The 26,145-nt window shown below is 48.1% G+C and overlaps 2 protein-coding genes across 5 annotated transcripts in view; one reads left to right on the top strand and one right to left on the bottom strand.

Moving 5' to 3' along the window:
• The window catches only part of LOC148646869 (NLR family CARD domain-containing protein 3-like), an 823,351-nt gene that overhangs the window by 287,475 nt on the left and 509,731 nt on the right, over positions 1-26,145 (bottom strand). The gene's annotated exons all lie outside the window — the stretch shown is intronic.
• Positions 1-26,145, top strand: part of LOC148646872 (latent-transforming growth factor beta-binding protein 3-like) — a 54,324-nt gene that overhangs the window by 77 nt on the left and 28,102 nt on the right. Inside the window, exons 2-11 of the mRNA XM_088609383.1 lie at positions 2,439-2,562; positions 4,024-4,160; positions 6,325-6,412; positions 7,776-7,895; positions 11,364-11,486; positions 11,602-11,724; positions 16,488-16,607; positions 21,306-21,434; positions 23,816-23,986; positions 25,583-25,666. Of these exons, the coding sequence (XP_088465509.1) occupies positions 2,439-2,562; positions 4,024-4,160; positions 6,325-6,412; positions 7,776-7,895; positions 11,364-11,486; positions 11,602-11,724; positions 16,488-16,607; positions 21,306-21,434; positions 23,816-23,986; positions 25,583-25,666 (1,219 nt within the window). The remainder of the gene's footprint in view (positions 1-2,438; positions 2,563-4,023; positions 4,161-6,324; positions 6,413-7,775; positions 7,896-11,363; positions 11,487-11,601; positions 11,725-16,487; positions 16,608-21,305; positions 21,435-23,815; positions 23,987-25,582; positions 25,667-26,145) is intronic.

A 26,145-nucleotide genomic window follows, 5' to 3' on the forward strand; every position in this document is an offset into this window, starting at 1 on the left:
GCTGTTTGGGAATGACGGGTTGACAATGGTGGGTCTTGGTCTTGGGAAAGACCAGATGACAGATGTTGAAAAACGAGAGTCAGATCAATGGCTAGCTGGTACTCAGCTGGTTCCTGGCTGAGATTAAACTGTGCATTGGAGCAGCAAACAGGAATATTGATTGTATGGTGTAGGCAGCGTCGTAGTACTGTCTATGCAAGGATGCCCACGAGGGGGGAGAGGACAGCGAGACAGCAAGACTCATGCAACAGACATGCACAAGAGAGAGATAGGGATCTCGTAGGTATTTATAGCATTTTGGGAGAGGAATGGAAGTCAGAAGCAATTGTTAATTACTGATGGCTGAGTCTGATTGAACATGGTTGTTGTCATCCCTCCTGAACTTTTGTTATCAACTCCATTTAAAAGAATAGATAAGACAACAAAGCAAAGGCCTCACATAATAGAATCTACAGCTCAGGGACCCAGTGTCATCAAATACTGCACATCATAATCTTCACAAAGCTGTTATTTATGGTAGGGCTGCCTTTCAGAATCCCCTTGTAACCAAGGGCATTGCACAGAAACCCATAACTTGATGTAATGAGCACAAAATCTTTACATCTGAGCAGTGAACAAAATTACAAGAATTGACTAATCTTATGTTGCTCTTGTAGTGTGCTCTCACAAGGCACCAGTTCTGTAGGGTTTGGGCATTTACTGGGACAATTATTAATTGTAGCAGTAAATCACGAAATTGATTCTTTTAATGGCCTTAAAATCCAACCATGCGATATAACTCAAACAACGCACACACACAGGTACTAATACACGAGAATACATTTATTAATACATAAAATATGCATATAAACCTAACAGATCTTATCAAGAGGGTTATCAGAATACAAAAGGTATATATTCAATCAGTTTCGAAGAGTTACATATATCAAGAGGACATACGTTCAGTATATCATTCATTTAGACCGTTTCGTAAATGAACTTGGTTATAACTTCTACATTGGATACTCAAAACAAGTACATAACTCTTAGGAATTAAATTGATATCAACTGGTTGGGATAACAATTGAATTCTCGAGCTGTAATGCACTGAAGGTGAATACTCATCCAATCTCTGGGGACTCAGATCTCCTGCGGGCACAAAGAAACAGTTGCAGGCTGTTGCTGTCCAATCCGCGCTCTCTGGCTGTGTGCCAGGCTGTGCTGTGCGGCTTGCGACGGTGCGCTGCTGATGCTCACTGACCGGCTAGTTAGTGTTGGCTTTAACTAGCAAAGTTTGTGCACAGGAGAAAAGATGACTGTGGGTCCCAGCAAGTCAGGAATAGGAGTTCTGAATAGTGATTCAGCTGTCCACAGTTCTGACCTGTTCGGCTTGCTGCTGATGCTAACCTCGGGTGGATCTTTTGGTTACTCTCTGGCAACCTCCGCTCTCGACTCTTAGAACAAAGGAAAGTTCTGGCACTCGGACACACTGGCCGTTCCGTGGTTGTCCAGGCTGAGTCTCAGGATGGTCAGGAGGCGCGCTGCGAGAATGTCCTGCCCTTGGGACCCTTTCTGCTCCTGGGCCGTCCTGCCCTGGAATTGTCTCGCACCCCTGGAATTCTCCTTAGAATTCTCTTTAGAATAGTCTCCTACAATTTCCCCTACTCCAGGCTCTCTGTGTTGCCTGTTTTTACCATGAGGAACTTCAGCTCGTTCATTGGCTGAAAGTTTCGTGGGCATCAGAGTCCCACATGGGTAACTCGGCCCTACCAGTCCCTGATTGGTTGATCAAGGTGAGATATGAGTCACTTACTCCTGACACATAGGACAGATAGGCACTCCCTAGACAGATAGGCGCCAATGGATGACCATTGATCATGATAGCCAGGCTTAGCTAACTGCATCCCCATTTGGGAGCTGTCCCTTATCAAAGGAAACCTTAAATCAGCCTGCATGAATAGTTTCTCTGTGGCTGCACCAGAGACGAAGAGAGAGATGGGGCCTCATTTGGGAAAGCACAGCAACACTTAATTCTGTCTTATTAACAAGCATTGCCGTTACAGCAGGATCCAGGCTACCTGCTCCAACAACATGGCTAGTTCCACACTCTCACCACCCTTTGTGTAAAGAAAGTCTTTCCTAACTGCAGGACCTCTTCCAGCTGATTCTTGAAAGAAAGCAGGCTATCTGCTTCACGAACGTGACTGGCCAGCTCCAACAACATGGCTAGGCAGCTTGTTCCACACTCCCACCATCCTTTGTGTAAAGAAAGTCATTCCTAACTGCAGCCAGGCTATCTGCTTCAACAACATGGCAGCTTGTTTCATTTAAATGCACTTCCCCATAGTTTCCGCTTGTGCCCTCTGGTTTTATTTTTGCCTGAAAGCTTGTGATCATCAGCTGCTCCATCACTAATTGTTTGTGGGTTCCCCCCCTTCCATGTTTTCCCCTGTCCAAAGTCGGACGAATGCAGGCTGAACAGGAACATCTGTGGCCACGGAGAATGCATCAACTCTGCCAACGGCTTCGCCTGCCTCTGCAACACTGGGTACAAGGCTCATGCCCAGAGGAAGTACTGTGTGGGTGAGGAGCCCGTACCCCGCCACTCACAAGAACAGCCAGGGCAGCCGCTGGCTCTCAGAGAGTCCTGGGCAACGTTCCCTCTTAGCCGTGCGCGTGTGCCCGTGTGCACACAGGTCATGAAATCAGTGCACATAGGAAATTGAATTGCACACAAAAAAATGTGTGCATTATTTTTGCTACTTGATCGTCAATATCGATGCTCTTGTAGTCTCATACCTCCCTGCTCCTGCCCGCTCGGACACTCGGTCTCTATGACTGGGCTCATGGAATAGCTGTCCCGGATCTTTTGGATCTCTATGCTTCTATGAGGATGGTTATATTAACAAAAAAATAATTTCAGGTTTACAATTTGACATGCGCTCAATTTAGTGCGCACAAGGTTTTTGTCACTGGGAAAGAAATTTGCACAACTTTCACAAATTTCTGCGCGCACAGGCCATTAGAAATTAGAGGGAGCATTGGTCCCGGGTGGGTAGGTCTGGGAAGGCAGAGGTTGAGCTCAGACAGGGACCTGGTGACGGCGTATTGAAACCTGGGTCAGCACTGCTGCCTGGCGGCGCTGGGGACCCGGGTTCAATTCCAGACCTGGGGGTGCTGTCTGTGTGGAGTCTGCATGGTCTCGCCATGCTCGCGTCCTACGGTGCAAAGGCAGGCTGGGAGATTAATCGGCTTCTGGGGCAATCGGCCATGGTGTGTCTGTGGGTGCGCACTGTGACGGACTGGCGTCCTGTCCAGGGTGTACCCCGCCTTGCGCCTGTTGCATGCTGGGATAGGCTCCAGCTCCCCCACGAGCCCGTACTGGATGGAGTGGTTAGACAATGGATGGACCAGGATTCGTTTAACTGCCAGCGCACAGTTAGCACCATGCTGGGCACTGAGCAGCAGGGCCTCTGTTCTCTTTCAGCTGAATGGTGACGCCTGTCGTTTTTGCCCGCTGTTTGATGACTTCAGCAAAGTCCTTCAACAGGCGCTGCCCCTTCCGTTAGGCGTAGTGGAGCTTGTGACCACCTCCTGAAGAGTGGGCACGCCGTGGGGGAGAGGGGGCTGCCCACAGGCATGGTGGCACTCGGAGGTGACAACCACAGGGGCACGGATAGGAGTAATAATATTAATAATAATGCTCACACTTCTATAGCGCCTTTCCTGGACACTCCACTCAGAGCTCTTTCCAGGTCATGGGGATCCCCTCCACCACCAGCAGGGTGCAGCCCCACCTGGATGAGGCGCCAGTCCGCTCCCCACACACCAGCTCTCAGTGGGGAGGAGAGCAGAGTGATGGAGCCAGTTCAGAGAGCGGGGTTATTAGGAGGCCATGATGGGTAAAGGCCAGGGGGAAATTTGGCCAGGACGCCCAGTAAGAGGAAAGATCCCACTAGATGCCTGCCTGTTTGACTGCACCGGAAGGGGGGGGGCACTAACTGTGGTCCAGGCGATGAAATGAGGAGGCCTTCTCTGTTTCAGACGACAACGAGTGTGAGGCGGAACCCTGCGGCAGTGGGCGGGGCCAGTGCATGAACACGGGCGGGTCCTACACCTGCCGCTGTAACCATGGCTACAAGCTGCAGATTCACCTTGGCAAGCGCACCTGTGCAGGTAAGGTGGGGTGTCCCTTAGGTACCACCTGGGGCCTTAGACACCCAGGAAAGACCAGCCCTCTCGAAGGAGGAAAACGTCACAAATACTCAACGAAAAATAGGCAAAACCAGGAAAGGATGGGAAATACGCTCAAATACTTTGATTTCAACAAAAAAAAAACAGTTTTAGCTGAGACTTTTAAAGTACGTCTTAAAAGTATTCTGTGCCAGCAAGCCTATCAACCTCCAGTACAATTGAACTAATTTCCTAACCTAAGCTTTCCTTCACTTGGGGAAGGTAAAAAAAAACGTGACACAATTCCCTAGTATTAAAACCCTGGCCGGTTATCAAACTTTATTTAGGGACAAATGAAGAGAAAAAAAAAAAAACCCATCCCCAGACACCACAACACTCCCGTTGGGGTCAGAGGTCAGCTAAAACTTTTCTTACACTGACACCACGATAAAAACAAATCTGCACGACAACGTAAAACGGAAACTACTGCACGGCAGAACCAGCGCCGGATTTTCCCATGAGGCACCGCAGGCACAGAGCCTCATGGCCTACGAAATCTTTAGGGCCCCACGAAGGAGGGACACACTAGTGACTCGCGAGAAACGAGCTGGAACAGCATTCTCTAGGTGCTCCAGATCAATAATCATACGTCTCTGTAGCAGCGGTACTACAAACTTTTTTTTTTCCCAATTCAAGGTCTTTAAATCTGCTTTTCTTGTTAGGTATTTACTCATTTCAAAACTTCATTCTTCAATTCCTCAACCTCTTTACACACACAGTCCATGGACTATTTTTAAGACCTTCAATTCCGACGGTATTAAATTTACTCTGAGACGTTGGTCTGGAGCTCCTCCTGCATACGTACGAGTGCATCTCCATTAAGCACCTCCAGTTGCTTCACTTTTCTTATTAGTTGCCATCGATTTTCTTGTAGTGCTATACATACACGATGGAGATATCTTAGGCTTCTCTTTCGATGACCCAGCACTGTCTTTTCTCTCCCCAGTGCTACTCATATCAAAATTCTTAAACTTAAAAAAAAAACAACCTTATTAGCTGTTCTTAAATTATTACCGAAGTCTAAACAACTAGTGTTACGTCCTTATATTTCTGTAGTCAACATTCATATGACATGTCATATATATATAACATTAGTGTAACGCATACGGCCTCCATTGCTTGTGCGAGCCGGCTTACCAGCACGGTGACGTCACCACCCTTCCCTGTGGATAGCAGGGACCCCAGCCGCTGGCCTGAGCGAGATCTCCCTTTGGCTCAAGAGGCTGGGTCCCTGTTGAGTGACACCAGAGGCCTGGGTTCGAGTCCCCAATTTTGGGGGGCTGACCTGATGTGGCAGTGGTGAGGGTGCCCACCTGAACCCTGTAGTGCTACATTATTATATATTATAATTAGGAACAAGTAATAGGTTTATTCCATACTGAAAAGAGAAGAAAGAAAACAACGTTTCGGCCATGGAGCCCTCTTCGGGTGTGAGAAAGACAAGGCAGTAAGCAAAGGTAACTTTCTCACACCTGAAGAAGGCTCCGCGGCCAAAACGTTGTGTTCTCTTTCTTCTTTTTTTTCCAGCATGGAATAAACCTATCACTTGTTCCTTTGCAGCCTACACATGCTGATGCAGCTACCCACCTATATGATAATTATATGTCATAACATAACATTCAGGTCCTGGAAAAACTCACAATTCCTCCTCAGCCTCCCCCCTGAACGCCATCTTGAAACGCTCCGCTGTTCCAGAAACTAGAGGTATCGCGGCGACGGGCGCCCCATCCATCACGGGGGTTCGGCCATGAAGACTAATTTCAAGTGCGTAACGTCAGTCGACCTCTTTCCATCGGCGTTTCCCGCTCTTTTTGCACGTTTCGGAGTGAAAGTGCCCCCCTGGAAGGGGGGGGGGTGTCTACGCACCCCCACAATCAGGCACCTGGACAGAACTTTCTCGTTTACTCCTGATGAAATACGTCTCGCAGGCGCGTTCAATACGCGGCGAAGCCCCTCTACAAACGCAGAAACAACCGGCTGTTTTTTTTTTTCCTCACGGACGCACTGCCGAAATCGGTAGTTTGTTCATTTGAGAGTGGGGGGGGGGAGATTTCCAGTCGTCGGACAGCGGATGGCTCTTGAGTCTCCTCTCTGTCCCGTCCCCCCACCCAGACCCACCCAGTCAACCTGCCCGGCGGCTACAGGTGCGAGAGCTACGAGGGCTACAAGAGCAAGTCCCTCCGGTACCCCATCTGCGAGGGTAAGCGAGCCCCCCGCCGCTCCGCCATCTTGAACAATAACAACAGGCTTCCCTTCCTCTCTCGTCGCCGTCTCATTCTCGGTGTGGCTCGCTTTTCTGCCGGCGTTCGTATTTTTCTGATTTATTCCTCATCGGTATTCTCATTCATCTCTTCCTTCTCATTTTTCTTTTGATCTAACTTTCCGTTTTTCCACTACCCAGTCTGTGGACGGCGCTGTACTTGAATTTCATTCTAAATTGAAGACCTCGGTGGGAGGTTGGGGGGGGTGACGTTTCATCTGCATGTGCAAAATATTGTAAAAACATCATTCCCCCCCCACCCCACCTTAGCAATATCGCCAGACTACGTCCTGTGTTGTCTTCGACTGTTGCTGAAAAGCTGGTCAACACGTTGGACTCGTCTTGAATTGAGTACTGGAATGCTCTGCTCACTGGGGTTTCTAAATCCACACTGGGCAAACTCCAGTCTGCCCAGAGTTCGGCAGCCAGAATCCCGATCAGGTCCGAGTGCCAGTGATCACATCACTCCTGTCCTGGAGTCCCTGCACTGGCTTCCTGTCGGGTTTCGTGTCGACTTCAAAATCCTCCTGCTCGCCTGTAGGGCTCTGCATGGCCTGGCACCTCAGTACCTGTCTGAGTTACTGTCTTCCTCCTCCCCACCTCACAGCCTCAGACTCTGGTCTCCTGTCTGTCCCCCAAGCCCGTCTACACTCTGGGGGTGACAGGGTCTTTTCCTGCTGCACCCCAGAGCTCTGGAGTTCTGTCCCCAAGGATATCAGACAGCCACCTTCTCTAAACTCTCTCAAATCCAGACTGGCTCTGTGTCTGTCCCTCTGCTCTCCGACTGTATTCCAAAACCTCACTGTAATTGTCTAATCCTGCAGTCTCCTCTCACTGTGTCCTTACTGTAAAATAACTTTAAGAAGCCACTTTTAAAGTTTTATTACCAGTATAAGCGTGAGATCTGGGTCTTCTCCTGCTGCGCCCCAGAGCTCTGGAGTTCTGTCCCCAAGAGTAGCAGAGTCACCTCCCCTGAGCACTTTCGAATCCAGACTCCAAACCTCCTTCTTCAGAAGGGTTTTAATTTAACTGGCTCTGTGTCTGTCCCTCTGCTTTCCGACTGTATTCCAAAACCTCATTGTGATTGTCTAATCCTCCAGTCTCCTCTCACTGTGTCCTTACTGTAAAGTAACTTTAAGAAGCTACTTTTAACGTGTATTACCAGTATAAGCACGAGATCGGGGGCTCCCTGCTCCGCCGCGACCTGGCGAATTCCAAAGACGGGGTTCAGGAAAGCTCGAAGAGGGGGCAGCGGTGTGTCACCCCCAGTTTTAACGAAGATGCTCCCTTGCTGTGGTTCCAGATATCGACGAGTGTCTGGACCCCCACACCTGCCCCAACGAGCAGTGCGAGAACACTCCCGGTTCCTACGAGTGCGTACCCTGCCCCCCCGGGCACCGCGCCAAGGACGGCATCTGTTACGGTGAGCCCCCCCCCCATCCCGACTGTCCGAGGCCCGGACCCCCAAAATTGTCTCTTTTTTTTGTCTCGTCCTCCTGTTTCTTGGCAACAGGAGAGCAGAGCCAACAGATGAAGAGCTGCTCTGCATCGTTAAAGGCCAAGTCAGATTGCGTTTTGCGGTACAGGGCTGAGCAGTCGCTAAGAACGGGCACTGGCCAAGTCGGATATAGGAGTACGGGATGGCAGGTTGTTCCTACCAGCTGGTGATGCTCATCTCTGGATTATTGATACCCGGATCGCAGAAGCCTCACTGTCCACATCGCAGAACTCCTCTGGCGCAACCAATGGCAGCAATCCAGATGATTCCCTTTGCTCCTTTAGCTGGAATCCAACCGTTTTCGTCTTTTCCCCAATCCTGATCCAGGAAGCCCTAGCACTCACACCTGCCGGGTTTTCATTCCAGCCCGGCCCTCAGCCCTGAAGTGACTTAATCAGAGGGATCCATTTGAACCCCTTTCCGCCCTGTCATGCGTCGGAGGTCTGGCTTTTATCCATTGCCTTTCAAAAGCCAAGTCACTTCTTATGTAGAAAACCTGCAGATACACCCGTCAACCCAGCTGTTACTTCCATTAAGGCCCCATTAGGCCCGGCTGGAATGGAAATCAGCAGGTGGGTGGGCATTCCTCTCTTGCTGCTGTAGTGACGGCACTTCTGGACACGCACTGACGTATGCATCTGTTTGCAGCTGCCCACAGTGTCACGAGCCGGAGCGTTACCCAGCGGAGTCCAGGCACGTACTCTCGGATCCAGCTCCCTGCCTGCCTCCCCCTCCCCCCGGCGCACACTGGTCATCCCATAGCAGCTTTTGAAGGAATTTGGGAATATTAGGAAGGTGGCACGGTGACACCTTTCCTGGGAAGAAACGTATGCAAGGCAGGGTACACCCTGGGTGGGACACCAGTCCATCACAGGGCACACACACACACACACACACACCCCACCAGGGCCAGTTTTCCCGGAAGCCAGTTCACCTCCCAGCATGCCTTTGGACTGTGGGAGGAAACCCACGCGTTTTGAAAATGAAGTGACAGGGGGACGAAGGTACACAGTATTTGTCTGTGACCCAGTGATTCAGCTGCGAGGAAACTCTCTGTATTTTTTTTCTTCATTGATGACCAACGCAGCTCTCCGGGGTCCAAATCCCTAATGCGTGAAATTTTCCATCAAAAATATTAATAGCGCATTATTCATATGGATAGTTCCCCCTTTTTTTCAGGAACGGAAACACATGGCTTAATTAATGGAATCGCTCGTCTCCACAACAATTTCACAATTTTCCGTTCATCGCTTCGTTTTTTTTAGTCAACCCAGTACTCGACGCATATGCGTGAGGTTTTCAGACCAAGGCCCAAGACTGTGAGATTCGCTCGCAGTGCAGAGAGAGCACAGACACACACACACACCAGAGCACGATTTCCCAGAAGCCAAGACATTTCCCAGCATGTCTCTGGAGTGCGGGAGGAAATCGGAGCCCCCTTAGGAGACATGGAACACGGGGAGAACATGCAAACTCCACACAGACAGCACCACAAGGCCAGAATTGAAGGGCTCCAGTGCTATCTATGAGGCAGCAATGCCGACCACTGTGCCGCAGTGCTGCGCAGATAAGGAGCTTATAAAAATAAAATGATCCAGTAAGTTATTCAGCCTGAAGAGGTGAGTGTGATTCATACAGTAGGTCATTGCTGGTGGCGGAAGACGAGGCAGTTGCTGAGCAATCCCATGATGCACGTATCGGGCGGGTTGAACTCGCTCGTGTGACGAATGGGGTGGCCAGTTTGTGTCGGGACCTGCTCGGTTTGGCCGGGTCTCCCTCTCTAAGCTGACATGCTGGGGGCAGCTGGGCTCCTGCGCTGGGGTCTGCATGCACACACTCCGCCTTCTGGGTTTCGGGTGGCCTTTTCTTGACCTCTCTCGGCTGGTTTCTCTTTTAGCTGGGGGGGGGGGGGGGCTCGCTCCAGAAGCGGATGGATGTGCTCCGATACGAGCGACACCCTGCACTCGCTGTCTGCAGTGTTGGGATACAGCAGGGTCTCCACAATCACGAGGGCCCGGTGCAGTGAACTGTTGCGAACAGCCAAATTCACCCCCCTGTCCAGTAATTACACCATCATGTACTGCAGTATATAGAATGATTGGCTCAAAGACATGGGAAACCCTCCCTTATCGGATAATTAAAGTACTAATGCGTTAGCTTTAAGTTAAGTACCATAAAACTGATCAACTGCCAGTCTCTGCCAGTTAAAGGAGCACCTTTGCACTGTTGATCGGAAAAGTGTCCCAATAAAGTCAATATAGTAATAACGTATATATGTCAAAATACATGGAGCATTTGAAAATGTTTATAAAAGCCCAATGTAAGGTGCTTAATTAAGTAATTATCCTGTTCAGTTGGAAGGTGTATATCCTATTTTTCCTGATGATTTTAATCAATCACAAATGGGCTGCTCTTTCAACAAGGACGATGGGCGTGGATTGACGGTTTTCATCAGGAAAGGCCGACTCCAGCCCTCAAGGAGGGCCAGTTCCTCAGCCAGTTCCATTCCACCGCTCATCCTCACTGTCTTACAGGCACTTATCCAAGTAACCAGTCAGATCTCCTCATTTTTCACAATTTGACAATCGCTGATAAAATTGGCAGGAACATGTCTGCAGAGGGACACTTCAGAAGCATAGCAGTATTAAACACGTATCTATATCTATATGAAAAAAACCATTTCAAAATATAAGTGTTCTACAGTATACTGCAGAAAAGTAGAAACACTAGTGTATAATTTTAGATATTTTAATCTTAAATTTCAGACATGAAAACTGACATTAATGTTAAATGTCTTAGACATAATTTTACATAATTTTGTACATGGTAGTATGTATATTTGAAACATTTCCATATACATTTAAATCAAACTAATGTTAAGTAAATATTATGGATGACAGGGTCTTCTCCTGCTGCGCTCCAGAGCTCTGGAGTTCTGTCTCCAGGGATATCGGAGAGCCACCTTCTCTAAACTCCTTCAAATCCAGACTCACAGCGTCTTCTGCTTCAGAAGGGTTTGATTTAACGGGTTCTGTGTCTGTCCCTCTGCTTTCCGACTGTATTCCAAACCTTTGTTTTAATTGTCTAATCCTGCTCTCTCCTCCAACTGTGTGCTTTTTTTCCCCTTACTGTCAAGTGCTTTAAGAAACCTCTTTCAAAGATAAAAGAGAGAAATATGATAAAAATATTTTTATTATTATATATTTAACTATATTTTTAGAAAATATAGTTATGTTTCCAGATGGTTCTGCGTTTGATGTGGTGGATTGGCAGGTGGCTTGGACTCGGATCTCTTGGCATTTTGGCTGGTTGACGTTTCTCTTCGGGGTGGGTGAAGGGAATCATGGGGGGGGGAACAGGCGGGTTAACCCTCGCCTTGCTGGATTCTTGCAGACATCAACGAGTGCCAGACCCCCGGCGTGTGCCCCAACGGCCACTGCGAGAACCTGGTGGGCACCTACCGCTGCCTGTGCCACGAGGGCTTCGTCCCCGAGTCCGACAGCAAGGGCTGCCGAGGTGAGATCCGCCCACTCCCCCCCCCCCTCCTGCCGTGGTGATGGCCTACTTGTCTGTGCCAGCCCGTGACTCCCACCCCCACCCCCACCACCACCACTGTGCTCCCTGTCTACAGACATCGACGAGTGCGAGGATGCCCGGCTCTGTGCCAACGGGCACTGCATCAACACCGAAGGCTCCTTCCACTGCCAGTGTTACCCCGGGTACCAGCCCACGCAGGAGGGCAGCCACTGCGAAGGTAGGCCTCCCTCTGCCCTGTCCCACTCTCACCCCGTTTCAGCAAAGCTCTGCCTAAATAACCTGGGAGAAAGAAACCACGAATCCCGACAATAGACACTCTCATCCCTCGCTTTACGAGCGCAGTTTGAGCCCAAATTTCTTTTTCAGAGGCAAAAGACCTGTGAAAGCGACACCCAAAAGTCTTTGCTTCATTCCAAGCGATCATAACCGGACATCAGCCCATTGCATTTAGGTACTTTACCAGTGTGCTTGGGTAGTTTGGCACCAAAACTGCTAATTGTGGGTTATACCATGTAGAATTCACCAACACTGTTTTTTTATGCAAGCTGTTGTTTAAATGCATTATCAATGGAGAGGTCATATGGAGAAGTTATAGCACACATAGAACAGTAGACATTTCCTGAACAACATTTTGTACTGAACCGAAATGGTGTATTATGTTGGTTAACACGTCTTGTGCAGTCTTTGACCGTAAACCCATAAAAGTCAGACATCTCTGGAGATTTCGATACCATCGTGCGCATGCATCATCAGATTAAAACTAGGAATGCATTGGGGGTATTCAACGTACGTGGCATCATCAGATTAAAACATTTCACTGTCCGAAATTGTTCAAGTTTGTCTATCAATATTATTGTTGCACTCAGAATATTATCCCGCACTTTAACTAGTGTTACACCCTTACCATGTCTGTGAAGACAGTTAGGACAACACCCAGGAGCAAGGTAGAATTAAAAAGGAAGAATGAGCCACACACTCAGAGCTTGTATTAGCCAGGGATGTTCACTTGTGGAATAAAAATATTCGTGTGAGTATGCCTCCTTCCTTTGTTTTAGAACTTGCTTGATTAACGAGCTGTGGCACCAGCCCTGAGCTTCCCGACAGAATCTCTGTTTAATTCTCACCTAGAGAACATCTGTATCTCATGATCAAATAATTTCAATAATAATAATAATTGCTTACACTTATATAGCGCTTGTCTGGACACTCCACTCAAAGCACTTTACAGGTAATGGGAATCCCCTCCCCCCACCACCAGTGTGCAGCCCCACCTGGATGATGCAACGGCAGCCATAGTACACCAGAACGCTCCCCACACCCACGCTCTCAGTGGGGAGGAGAGCAGAGTGATGGAGCCAGTTCAGAGAGGGGGGTTATTAGGAGGCCATGATGTGTAAAGGCCAGGGGGGAAATTTGGCCAGGACACCGGGGTAACACCCCTACTCTTCTTGAGAAACGCCCTGGGATTTTTAATGACCACAGAGAGTCAGGACCTCGGTTTTATGTCTCATCGGTGCCTTTTTAAAGTATAGTATCCCCACCACTATACTGAGGCACACTGGCCCCACTAACAGCTTTTAGCCTCAGCTTTCCCAGGAGTCTCCCCTCCAGGTACTGGCCAGGGAGGGGCTGCCAGTGGGGAGCTGCAGGGTGATATGGCTGCTGGCAAGTTTCAAGTGCAGGTTTTGCACATCTGGCCTCTACCAGACAGTTGTACAAAGAAAGATGGGGGTGAAGATGCAGACTGTCCCATCAAGAAGGTTTTCCAAGAAAAAGACAGATCTCCTCAATTTCATGGTGCCGTATTTTCCCCCGGGAAGCTGTAGCATTGACAGCATTAGAATTAATTTCCCTTACATAGCACCCAGTATCAACATGTCACTTTAATACTGTTTCCAAAATTATTTCTAGTTCTGATGTGGCCAGTTAGCCATTTCGGTTCATTTATTTTGTGTTTTTTAAAGAAAAGAAGTGGAGAATTTGTTTTTTTTTGGGGGGGTGGGTGGTTTGCAAGTCTTTGCCAGGAATGTCACTGTCAAAGCTGTGAGATCACTGGGGCGTGTCCTTCAAAACTGACTCTTTATAATAATAATTATAATAATAATAATTGCTTACACTTATATAGCGCTTTTTCTGGACACTCCACTCAAAGCGCTTTACAGGTCATGGGGATCCCCTCCACCCCCAGCAGTGTGTACCCCCACCTGGATGAGGTGCCAGTCCGCTCCCCACACCCCAGCTCTCAGTGGGGAGGAGAGCAGAGTGATGGAGCCAGTTCAGAGAGGGGGGTTATTAGGAGGCCATGATGGGTAAAGGCCAGGGGGGAAATTTGGCCAGGACACCGGGGTAACACCCCTACTCTTCTCGAGAAACACCCTGGGATTTTTAATGACCACAGAGAGTCAGGACCTCGGTTTTACGTCTCATCTGAAAGACGACGCCTGTATACAGTATACTCTTTGACACTACGCAACAGTATACAGTATATTAATAACGGGGTGCGATGAGCCCTCTCGACATGATATTTTAAGGGTGACGTCCCTCCCAGGGTCGCTCAAGATCTGCAGTGCATGTCAGCATCGTGGATGTGGCGCCAGTTTTGTACCGGGAAGATTGGGCCCAGTTTGAATCCAACCCCATATGGTACCGGGTACTCTATACAGGCAAAAGCACCACCTGCAAATTTTCTATGGTCTGTTGGCTGTTTTTTATTTGATATTTTCTTAGTAATGTTATTTTATGTGGAATGAGTCATTGTTGCATGCCTGCGGCTTAAATTACCCCCTCCTGGAGATGAATAAAGTATTCGGAGTTGAATTGAAAATGTTTAGCCCCGTGAAAAAATTGGGCACAAATGAAATTTGCATAGGATGACTGCACCGCTTCAACTAGAAAAATGCACCGCTTGGAGAAATTAAATTCCTCTGTTCCAGACAAATGGGATTCGGTCATCCGCAAGGTGTTCCATTGAGGCCAGGGATCATTAACATCACGCAAAACCACACAGTCAGAAATTACAAAAAAAAGCTAAAAGAGAAGTCAAGGAGCTTGAAAATGACTAAGAAGGAAAAAGATGGGAAATCAGACAGTTTATAGTACTGGGAGTTGAGCAGCTTGCTGGTAGAGAAGGATGTTAAGATCCTTTAAAGGTCTCAGTGGAAAACTTCTTGTCTGGCTGTTCCAGTGAGGAACCCAGAGCAGGTAGTTTGGGGACCTGCAGCAGATTAAATTGACCTGATCCTAAAGACGGGGGTGAAGACTGAAAAAGCAGAAAGTCAGTGAGGTAGATGGGACCCTTTTCCTTTCACAGCCTTAAAATGCCAGTAGCCATATCACCCTGCAGCTCACTGCTGGCAGCCCTACTGGAGCTCAGCAGGTGGGATCCTGGCCAGTACCTGGAGGGGAGACTCATGGGAAAACTGAGGCTGCTGCTGGAAGAGGTGTTAGTGGTGCCAGCAGGGGGTGCTCACCCTGTGATCTGTGTGGGTCCTAATGCCCCAGTATAGTGATGGGGGGCACTAGACTGTAAAAAGGTGCTGTCCTTCAGATGAGATGTAAAACCAAGGTCCTGACTCTCTGTGGTCATTAAAAATCCCAGGGCGTTTCTTGAAAAGAGTAGGGGTGTTACCCTGGTGTCCTGACCAAATTTCCCGTCTGACCTTTACCCATTATGGCCTCCTAATAACCCCCATCTCTGAACTGGCTCCATCACTCTGCTCTCCTCCCTACTGAGGGCTGGTGTTTGGGGAGTGGACTGGCACCTTATCCAGGTGGGGCTGTACACTGCTGGGGGTGGAGGGGATCCCCATGACCTGGAAAGAGCTCTGACTAGAGTGTAAGCATTATTATGAATAATAATAATAATAGCTTTGCTAGAATAGGGGTGCTGTGGTCTGACTCCTTATTACTCTCACACACACGTCCTTGCATCTGCTATAGGCCTTGTGAAATAACTGTATAACACCTAGCAGCCATATCACCCTGCAACTCACAACTGGAACCCACTGGAGCTCAGCAGGTGTGAGCCTGGCTAGTACCTGGATGGGAGACCTCCTGGGAAAAACCAAGGTTGCTGCTGGAAGAGGTGTTAGTGGGGCCAGCAGGGGGCGCTCACCCTGTGGTCTGTGTGGGTCCTAATGCCCCAGTATAGTGAAGGGGACACTATACTGTAAACAGGCGCCGTCCTTCGGATGAGATGTAAAACTGAGGTCCTGACTCTCTGTGGTCATTAAAAATCCCAGGGCGTTTCTCGAAAAGAGTAGGGGTGTAACCCTGGCATCCTGACCAAATTTCCCATTGGCCCTTACCAATCATGGCCTCCTAATAATCCCCCTCTATGAATTTGGCTACATTACTCTGCTCTCCTCCCCACTGATAGCTGATGTGTGGTGAGCGTTCTGGTGCACTATGGCTGCCCTCGCATCATCCAGGTGGATGCTGCACACTGCTGGGGGTGGAGGGGATCCCCATTATCTGTAAAGCGCTTTGAGTGGAGTGTCCAGAAAAGCGCTATATAAGTGAAAGCAATTATTATTATTATTACCTACTGTCCGGTAAACAGTATCGAAGCATTCAGTCAAAGACTAACAGATTACAGAACAGTTCCAGGCAATAAGACTGCTAAATAGCCGAGCTGCAGTCACCTTCAGCAAATCACCTGTAATGGCTACATGGACACATTTTTCACTGTATTTGGCCTGCTGCACTACTTAGACATAATGTATTGCATACACCCTGGACGCATCGCAGCTCTATGTATATTGAGCTCTGTCTTGAGTTTATTTATTCCATTTCTATTGCATTATTATCTATTATTATGTAACCTTTCATTTTCTGATTTTTACCACTCCCTTTGAGCGCGCCGAAAAGACATTTCATCGCCGGCAACTACTGCTGCATGCTGTATTGTTTGTGCATTTGATAAATCAACTTTGATTGATTGATTGACAGGTTTGGCTTTTCCCCCCCCTCCCCATGCAGACATCAACGAGTGTGAGAGACCCTCGAACTGTCAGAGGGGCCGCTGCATCAACACCATGGGCTCCTACCGGTGCGAGTGCCCCAAGGGCTTCCAGCTGGTCAGTGGGCGTCTCTGCCAAGGTAGGCTGGTGCCTGCCATTGGTCAGGAGATATAAACACCAGTGACACTAGCTGGCACATGGGCCCCGTCTCCCTGAGCTTAGTGTCCGACACAGTGATTGTAGTGCAGCAGAGAAAGCATGTCCCAATCCAAATGTTCATTTCAAGCCAGCAGCCATATCGCTCTGCAACTCACAACTGGCACCCCATTGAAGCTCAGCAGGTGGGAGCCTGGTCAGTGCCTGGATGAAGAGACCTCCTGGTTAAAACTAAGGTTGCTGTTGGAAGAGGTGTTAGTGGGGCCAGCAGGGGACGCTCACCCTGCGGTCTGTGTGGGTCCTAATGCCCCAGGATAGTGACGGGGACACTAGACTGTAAACAGGCGCCGTCCTTCGGATGAGACGTAAAACTGAGGTCCTGACTCTCTGTGGTCATTACAAATCCCAGGGCGTTTCTCGAAAAGAGTAGGGGTGTTACCCCGGCATCCTGGCCAAATTTCCCATTGGCCCTTACCAATCATGGCCTCCTAATACCCCCCTCTCTGAACTGGCTCCATCACTCTGCTCTCCTCCCCACTGAGAGCTGGTGTGTGGGGAGCGTTCTGGCGCACTATGGTTGCCGTCGCATCATCCAGGTGGGGCTGCACATTGGTGGTGGTGGAGGGGAGTCCCCATTACCTGTAAAGCGCTTTGAGTGGAGTGTCCAGAAAAGCACTATATAAGTGTAAGCAGTTATTATTATTATTTCCTGTGAAAGCCCGCCATTTTCCAGCACAAATAAAACTTCCCTTCCTGCTCTTGTTTTCTGGAACCTCGTCGTCCGTCAGAAGGTATCGTAATGGGTTAGGGGGTGTGAGTAATTTAATGTAGGGCGTCACGCGGTAGTGATTCAAAAAACAAGAGAGAGAAGCAGATTAAAATCGGGCTGCTGGATAAAGTTTGCCTGTCAAGCAAATCCTTAAAAAGTTAAGAACTGCACATTCCCTCTGGTCAGGAATGAAGAAACGGGAAGGCTTATCGGCACATGATTTCTTTTGTCTCTGGCAGGGCGAGGTGACAAAGTAAGAAACCAGGCAGCAAATGTAGAAAAAACAACTAATATTTGCTTGCAATAATTTACAGACCCCAAAGCACAACATCTACATCTATTTTGTTTAGATATTAATAAAAGTGTGAGTTATCAGGTTCCTCTTATGTAGTGAGGCACGAATACTGTATATAGGAAAATGGGGGATGTCGTTCTTTATAAAGTAAAGATTCTGTTCAATACTAAATTTCTTCCCCAGATGGACGCTAAATGAGTGGGGAACCTCTTCCCGACTCCAAACTTTACACACCAAACAAGCGAGAGACGAAAGCTACCCACAAATAATCATCCATTATTTCCCTTTATTGATCCCTCATCAATTTCCCTTCGGGATCAATAAAGTCCTATCTATCTATAAGAAATCGGTATTTACACATTGATAAGAGAACAGTCCCTTGCCTAAAGCCTAGAGTTTAGTGCTCAGGTTAACTGGTGTTCCGTTCTTACGGTCTGTCAGTTGAGTTCTGCTCTCTTGTGGTCCTGATCCTTCTCCAGTTTTCCTCTTCTTATCTTTGCTAATACTGTATCAGCATTGGTCTGGTCTCCTCTGTTGATCCCCTAAGAGCGCTGACTTCGGGATTGATATAAAATTAGTTTAGTCTTTAATTGGGGGGGGGGAGGGTAATTGCTTGGTTTGCTGGATTTTAAGCCAGGAAAAAAGAGGCCGTCTTTCTGGTAGCAGAATTTTGTCCAATGACTGGAGGCCTCCTGAACTCCTGTCGCACTGTGCAGCTTTCTGAAATATCCTAAACCCTCCATAGCGTAGCAACTGCTTTTTGTCCAGGAACAGGTAAAGGTGTATGTGACACCCGAAGAAGACTCCACAGCCGAAACGTTGTCTCTTTTCTTTCCCTTTCAGCACAGAATTAGTTTTTATTCAGCCTAGTACACATCTTTAACTGCATTAATAATAATAATAATAATAATAATAATAAAAATAAATAATTGCTTACACTTATAGAGCGCTTTTCTGGACACTCCACTCAAAGCGCTTTACAGGTAATGGGGGTCCCCTCCACCCCCAGCAGTGTGCAGCCCCACCTGGATGATGCGCCAGAACGCTCCCCACACATCAGCTCTTAGTGGGGAGGAGAGCAGAGTGATGGAGCCAGTTCAGAGAGGGTTATAAGGAGGCCATGATTGATAAGGCCCAATGGGAAATTTGGCCAGGACACTGGGGTAACACCCCAACTCTTTTCGAGAAACGCCCTGGGATTTTTAATGATCACAGAGAGTCAGGACCTCGGTTTTACGTCTCATCCGAAGGACAGCGCCTGTTCACAGTCTAGTGTCCCCATCACTATATTGGGGCATTAGGACCCACATGGACCACAGGGTGAGCGCCCCCTGCTGGCCCCACTAACACCTCTTCCAGCAGCAACCTTAGTTTTTCCCAGGAGGTCTCCATCCAGGTACTGACCAGGCTCACACCTGTTTAGCTTCAATGGGTTGCCAATATATTCTGGAATAAGGTCCATGTGCATCCGGTTTCCAGTCCATGATCTGTACGGCTCTGTGGCCGAACAACAATGTTTAGAGACTAGAGGAGGCCAAGTAGACTCTCTGCCTTCTTTTGCTTGATAGAAGCGAATGGATCTGAGGATCTCCTGCGACTTTCTTGTATCCAGGGAATCTGAGACAGTTCTGTGTGGAGAGCATGCAAGCTTTGCACAGTGTCCAGCGCTAACCAGGACCTTGCTGGTGTGAAGCAGCAACTACTCTGCTACCCACTCTCATTCTGAGCATGTCCCAATCCAAATGTTCATTTCAAGCCAGCAGCCATATCGCTCTGCAACTCACAACGGGCAACCCACTAAAGCTAAGCAGGTGTGAGCCTGGTCAGTAGCTGGATGGGAGACCTCCTGGGAAAAACTAAGGTTGCTGCTGGAAGAGGTGTTAGTGGGGCCAGCAGGGGGTGCTCACCCTGCAGTCTGTGTGGGTCCTAATGCCCCAGTATAGTGACGGAGACACTATACTGTAAACAGGTGCCATCCTTTGGATGAGATATAAAACTGAGGGCCTGGCTCTCTGTGGTCATTAAAAATCCCAGGGAGTTTCTCGAAAAGAGTAGGGGTGTTACCCCGGTGTCCTGGCCAAATTTCCCCCCTGGCCTTTATGCATCATGGCCTCCTAATAACTCCCCTCTTTGAACTGGCTCCATCATTCTGCTCTCCTCCCCACTGAGAAGAGAGCAGAGTATTGGCGCACTATGGCTGCTGTTGCATCATCCAGGTGGGGCTGCACACTGGTGGTGGTGGTGGAGGGGAGTCCCCATTACCTGGGGACACTTTGAGTGGAGTGTCCAGAAAAGCGCCATATAAGTGTAAGCAATTATTAATTATTATTATTCATGAACATCCAGAGCACCGGTTTCTTATAATATGTGATGTGCTAAATCCTGTGAATTATACCTGCATTTTGATTAGCCTGATTTTGAAAGCCTGATTAAATGGGACTGGCGGGTGTCCTACTGATTCCACTGAAGGCAGTGAAGCCAGGTGCTCTCGTATCTTCCCGCCTGCAGAATCTGATTGAATACAATCAGCAGATTTTTTTTATTGAGCTTTGGGGAGCCCCGGCCATCTCCTCCTCCTTCATACTGTATACTCGGGCACCTGCCCAGTCGATGTCCATGTGACTGGTTTGTGTGGCTCAGTGCAGGACAGCCTTCGCCGTTTCTTACCATGGGCAACTCGGGTACCCATTTTACACCTCCACCCCTCGGGTGATGACGCCCATTAACTGAAGACTGGCATGGCAGGAACTGGACAAAAGCTAAAAAATGCAGTGTGGAGAAATTATCTGGTCTCTGTTTCACTCGTAACGCTACAGAACGCTGAAATGACAGTTCACCGATGGAAGGGTGTCTGGACCTGCAGTGTGAGGTTCCATCCATCTATCCATTTTCTAACTGCTTCTTCCAATTCAGTACAGTGCAGGAGTCTATCCCAGCAAGGCAGGGTACACCCTGGACAGGACGCCAGTCCATCGCCAGGCACACCCAGACACAGACACTCAACAAACAGCCAAGGTGTCAGACTCTTGAGGATTGGCTCTAAGACAGTGGGGCAGCCACTTGAGCAGAGATCTCACCCTGCTTGCATTATAGAGCATGTTGTAAGAGTGTGCAGTATCATCTGATGCCCGTACATCTGCCTGAGTAATACCTACCGACGCTTTCAAAACAGAGACCCTTAAAGTAGACTCTGCAAAATAAATAGTATAATATAATAGTAAGTATATCAGCAAGTGCAGTCAGTGAATTACATGCAAAAGTAATGGTGTGTTGTGTAATTACTGTATATGGGCTTAGAATAATCTAAGAGAGTACATTTGAAGGGTTTTGGTGTGGTGTGGATTCCATTAGGAGTGCTATGAACTGAGTAGATGTGAGTTATGTAATGTAATGCATACCTGTACAGTTGTCACGTTTTGCAAGTTTTTGGGCAGGTAAAACATAACTGCTTTGATGCCAGACAAATTCCTGAGAAATCAGATAACAAAGTATTATCAGATTGTAAGGTCTGCATCAGCTTTGAGGAAAACTGTTTTTTTTATATATATATATTCTTGGTCATAGTAAAGGTGAAATCTTGGCAGCCTTGCCTTCATGTTATTTCTGTCCCCTCGTAGACATCGACGAGTGCGCCCACGACAGGAGTCTTTGCCAGCCGAACGGGCTGTGCCAGAATGTGGAGGGCAACTATATCTGCCTGTGCCATGAGGGCTTCATCAGCTCAGAGGACAAGCACAGCTGTGAAGGTAGATTACATCTGTGGTCCGCGAAAAAAGACCTGCCACCTTCCCCGCTGTTTCTTCGGCTTTTGTTTCTTTATTTTGCAGCCAGGACTCAACCAGTAAATGTATTCACTCGGAACACACCATGAGTCCTTAGGCCCAGACAGCGCTGAATCAAACCTGGGTCTTGAGTCTACCGTAGCTGGGATTCCCTGAGCAGTAGGCATTCTGCCAAAGGGGTAGGAGGAACGTTAGTCAGCCAGGGCCTTCATGGCGATTTGGTAAAACAGTGACCCACTGAAACACATGACATCATCACTCGGTGCTACCCATCCCATAAGGCATGGCAGAGTGGCTGGGTCATCAAAAATACGAATGTCGCCGAGAGGTGTAACCGACAGTTATCAGCTTTGTCGGGCATTCCTGATGTGACACGAAGGAGTGCAGTGATGAGCTGGGCTCATACAGCTGGGGCAACGTGTCAACTCTTGAGAATCAAAGAAGAGTCTCGGGGCGCATTCCGCACATGGAAATGAGAGGATTCAGTAGCACCTTAAGGGAGCTGATTTTTCTCGTCATACAGGAGAACAAAACTAGAAGGAGAGTGGCCACACCCAGGGAGATAGAACAGTGATATCTCGGGTTAGGCACAACAAGGGGCATTTACGGAGATTGTTCAAGTAAAGAGGAAAATTAAAACTGAAGGTTGCCGTTTCTGACTGCCAGATGACCGAAGTTCAAGTCTTGTCCTCTGGCCAAACAGGATCTGCCAGTGATTTAAAAATCTATTTAATCAAGATGTAACAGGGAAAGTGGAACAGCGAAGGTTGAGGACCTAACTCGGGCAGGAAGGGTAAGATATCAGGTTGGTCCGAAACTCAGTAAGTACCTCCCATATAAATATCTGAGAGAAGATGGGTTTAATGTGTGTGAATCCTTCACAAGCGGGCTACATGACACGAGGATCTGTTATACCTAGATCCTAACAGTCATGGATTGGAATTCCAAAAGAATGATAAAGACCTCCTCTTGATGTCCTTCAACAAACAGGCCACCATCAGCCTTCAAATCCGGTAGAGCGAAGCACTGAATTGAGGAGCTGTCTTCACTGCAAGCTAACACTTACCTTGCAAGCAACAGGAGCTGCTTCCCTATGGAGAAGGCTCAGCCCCAACGATGCTCTCCCTGTGGTGTAACCCGGTTTCTGGGGAGAATCCCAGTTGCAATGATGCTGTCAAGATCTAAACCACCCGAGAAATGCCTGCATCCTCTGATCTGCCTTTCATCAGCTGAGCCACACTCAGGTGTCCCTGCTTTTTAAAATCCCCTGATCCCAGCATCCAACTACAGATTTCATTACACCTTTAAGAAAGCAGTAAGCTCAAAACCCTGGTCTGGTCCTTGTGAGAAGAAGTGTTTGCAGATTTTTTTTATCGCAGCTCTCTAAAATCACCTCTGTAACTGATCAGCATTTGAATCGATCCATATCTTTAAATGTGATTAGCTGGGAATTCATCATGCATTGGATCTGTGTGTTTCAAAGCGATTAGCTGGGAAATCAAGTGTTGGATTTTCCACCCACTAACAGGAAACATGAGCTGGCAGGTTGTTGGTGATGTTGTTTCCATACCACTGCTCGCTAAGAGAGGAACCACAGATTCAGAGAATTGAGAAGATTCTTGTGGCTTGGGGTGGAATAAACAGGCCCCTTGCTACACCCCGCTAAAAGGATCCTCACCAGATCCAGTGCTAAAGACTCCCTGAAACAAATCTTCTTCTGAAACCAAGACCTTTGCTTCAAGTGCACAGAATTGCAAGAGGAAACAAGGACTGCTCAGACCATGGGCAGCTGGAGAACATGTTTTTATACAAGAAAGGTCACGAGTGAAGGAAGCTAGCAAGCTTTGTAATGGCCGCTGCTTATATGGGGGGAAAAGCAGCGGTTCGAGGATGCAGTGCAGTGGATATGAGCAGGCAAACAGTCCAGAGTTGTGGTCTAGCAAAGCAAAAATGAAATCCAAGTAGACTTGAGAGCGAAGCACAAGTGGAATCCAATGGCGAGATTGAGACAAAGGTGGGCTAGGAAGCCAAAGAGTAGCATAGGGCAGGGAACACAAAGCTTGGGAACTCAGCTGTGGTTCAGAGCAAAATTCTATAACAGTGCCCAGAGCACTGGGTGGTACTGGTTACCAGGGTTACTTGATCCGACAGGAAGCCTGCTCCACCTGAGATGGGTTGGGTCGTAAATGGTTCACAGGTGGAACAGGCTTCCTGTCAGATCAGGTAACTCCGGCAACCAGTAGAAACTCCTCTGGATGCTGTGGCAATGCTAGCTGGGGGGCTCAGTGGTGATCCATGGGGGGGGGGGGGGTGCCAGCATGACAAGCTCCTGTTTTCTTCTGCAGAGATCGAGACGGACGACGACGACAAGAAGGAGTGCTATCTGAACCTGGACGACACAGTGTTCTGCGACAGTGTCCTGGCCGTCAACATCACCAAGCAGGAATGCTGCTGCACCGTCGGGGTGGGCTGGGGGGACAGGTGCGAGATCTACCCCTGTCCCGTCCACAATTCCGGTACGACTGTCTACTCCCCCCACCCTTAACTCAGCCCACTTCTGTGTGTGTGTCCAGTTTTGCAACAAGCCTTTAAAATGAATGGGAAAATATATTAAATTCAGTCTTATCAGTTCAAACGTCAGTGCAGCTTTATTTCCACCAATAACGTGCAAAAAAATAAGAGACTGATACTAAGGAATGAGGCCTAATTAAATTGGTTCTGAAGCTAGGCAGTATCAAAGCTTTCTAACTTTGCTAAATTAGATCTAGTCGTGATTCTTTCTATTTAAACTTCTGTTCATCATTGAGCAGGATCAGTCACCCCAGTCACATGAAAAAGAACGGCATAGCAGGGTCTAGACATTCGCGAAGGTTTGGTGCAGAGAACCATCGCCGGTTGCCAGATTCACATACAACCAAGTCTAAGTCATTTATACCACCACATAATCTACTGCAGTTTATAGTATAGTACTCAGTTTAAAAGACATAAGTAAAGCTCTTATATAACAAAACACTAATGCATTGGCTTTAAGTTAAGTAAAATAATACTGATCAACTAAAACAAGCAACAGCATTCACAAATGTGTAGTAATCAGCTACAATAATCAACGTGAATCCCTCTCTCTCTCTGCTCTGTGATCAGCATGCCCCACTGTAATGAAGTGGGCAATAAAACTGTCATTCCCCACACTGCTGACACAGAACCTGGAGCGTCCATTCCAGTGCAGGCTGAGCTGCTGGTGCTGGGTAGTGGGAACTTGGGCAGGGGGCAGGGAGAGGCTCACTCGCTAACTACTACAGATTCGTCTCAGATCCATATCTTCTGTGCAAGATCATTTGGAAGTTGAAATGAGCAACCCTTGTCTCATTTTTATCCAGTGCTGCTCTGATTCCAGCCAACCCCCCCCCCAGTGGAGAGACCAAATCATTCATTTTGCAGACGTTGAGACCTGCTTGCATGAACAGGCATACCCTCAGTGTTCCCATGAATAGAACGAGGACAGGCACTAGCCCAGGACAAGGCAGAAGAACATACGGACCTGGAGAATATAAATGCCAGCATCTAGTTTCCGAGAAAGTCGCTGTGGTGCCTGCTTTCTTAACATAAGAGAACGGTTTAAGGTCTTTGTTTCAGTCATCATGGAAAATAATATTATAGAAGGGTGAAATAATAATTCCCTTATGGAAAGGTGTGTAAAAAATGGTGTGCATCTGGACCAGCAGTGTGAGCCCTAATGAGCTTTCCATCCATTTTCAAATGGCATCTTCCAGTTCAGGGTCACAGGGGAGCTGGAGCCTATCCCAGCAAGAAACAGGCACAAGGCAGGGTACACCCTGGACAAGATGCCAGTCCATCGCAGGGCACACACTCACCCATACATGCACTCATACCAGGGCCAGTTTGCCCAGAAGCCAGTTAACCTACTAGCATGTCTCTGGGCTGTGGGAGGAAACCCACATGATCACAGGGGGAACATGCAAACTCCACCCAGACAAGCACCCCAGGTCCACATCTGAACCCAGGGCCCAAGCGCTGCGAGGCAGCAGTGCTTTAAACTGTGACACCGTCGTGTTCTTTCCCTGAAGCTCCTTTCTGATGCTTGTTTTCTGCAGCGGAGTTCCACTCCCTGTGTCCGATTGGAAGAGGCTTCTACATCGAGGAGAGCATCACAGAGTATGGGCTGCCAGCGCACAGAGGTAGGTTCTCGCTAAAACAAGAGATACATACACACCCCTATTTCTGTTATACAGCTGAACTTCCCCCTCCAATACAAGCTGTTTTGTTTGTTTTGTCTTAGACAGCACAAAATATATTACTTAATGTAATTAATGTGCCCGACATGTTGATTGTTGGAGTGCACTATAGAGATCCTGCAGATTTAATTTCTCCGCATAAGTGCTTCAATAAACTGCTTGTCAACAACAACAGCTACCCTTCTCCAGCATTGTGGTGGAAAATGCAAAGTCTAATTGTATTCAAACAAAAGCAGCTGTGAGCCTGGCCTGTACCTTACTGGGAAACCTCCTGGGAAAGATAAAGGTGCTGCTGGAAGAGGTGTTAGTGGGACCACCCTGTGGTCTGTGTGGGTCCTAATGCCCCAGTATAGTGACGGGAACACTAGACTGTAAACAGGCGCCGTCCTTCGGATGAGACGTCAAACCGAGGTCCTGACTCT

This window comes from Lepisosteus platostomus, chromosome 16 (assembly GCF_059453375.1).
Source record: "Lepisosteus platostomus isolate fLepPlt1 chromosome 16, fLepPlt1.hap1, whole genome shotgun sequence".
Classification (NCBI taxonomy): Eukaryota; Metazoa; Chordata; class Actinopteri; order Semionotiformes; family Lepisosteidae; genus Lepisosteus; species Lepisosteus platostomus.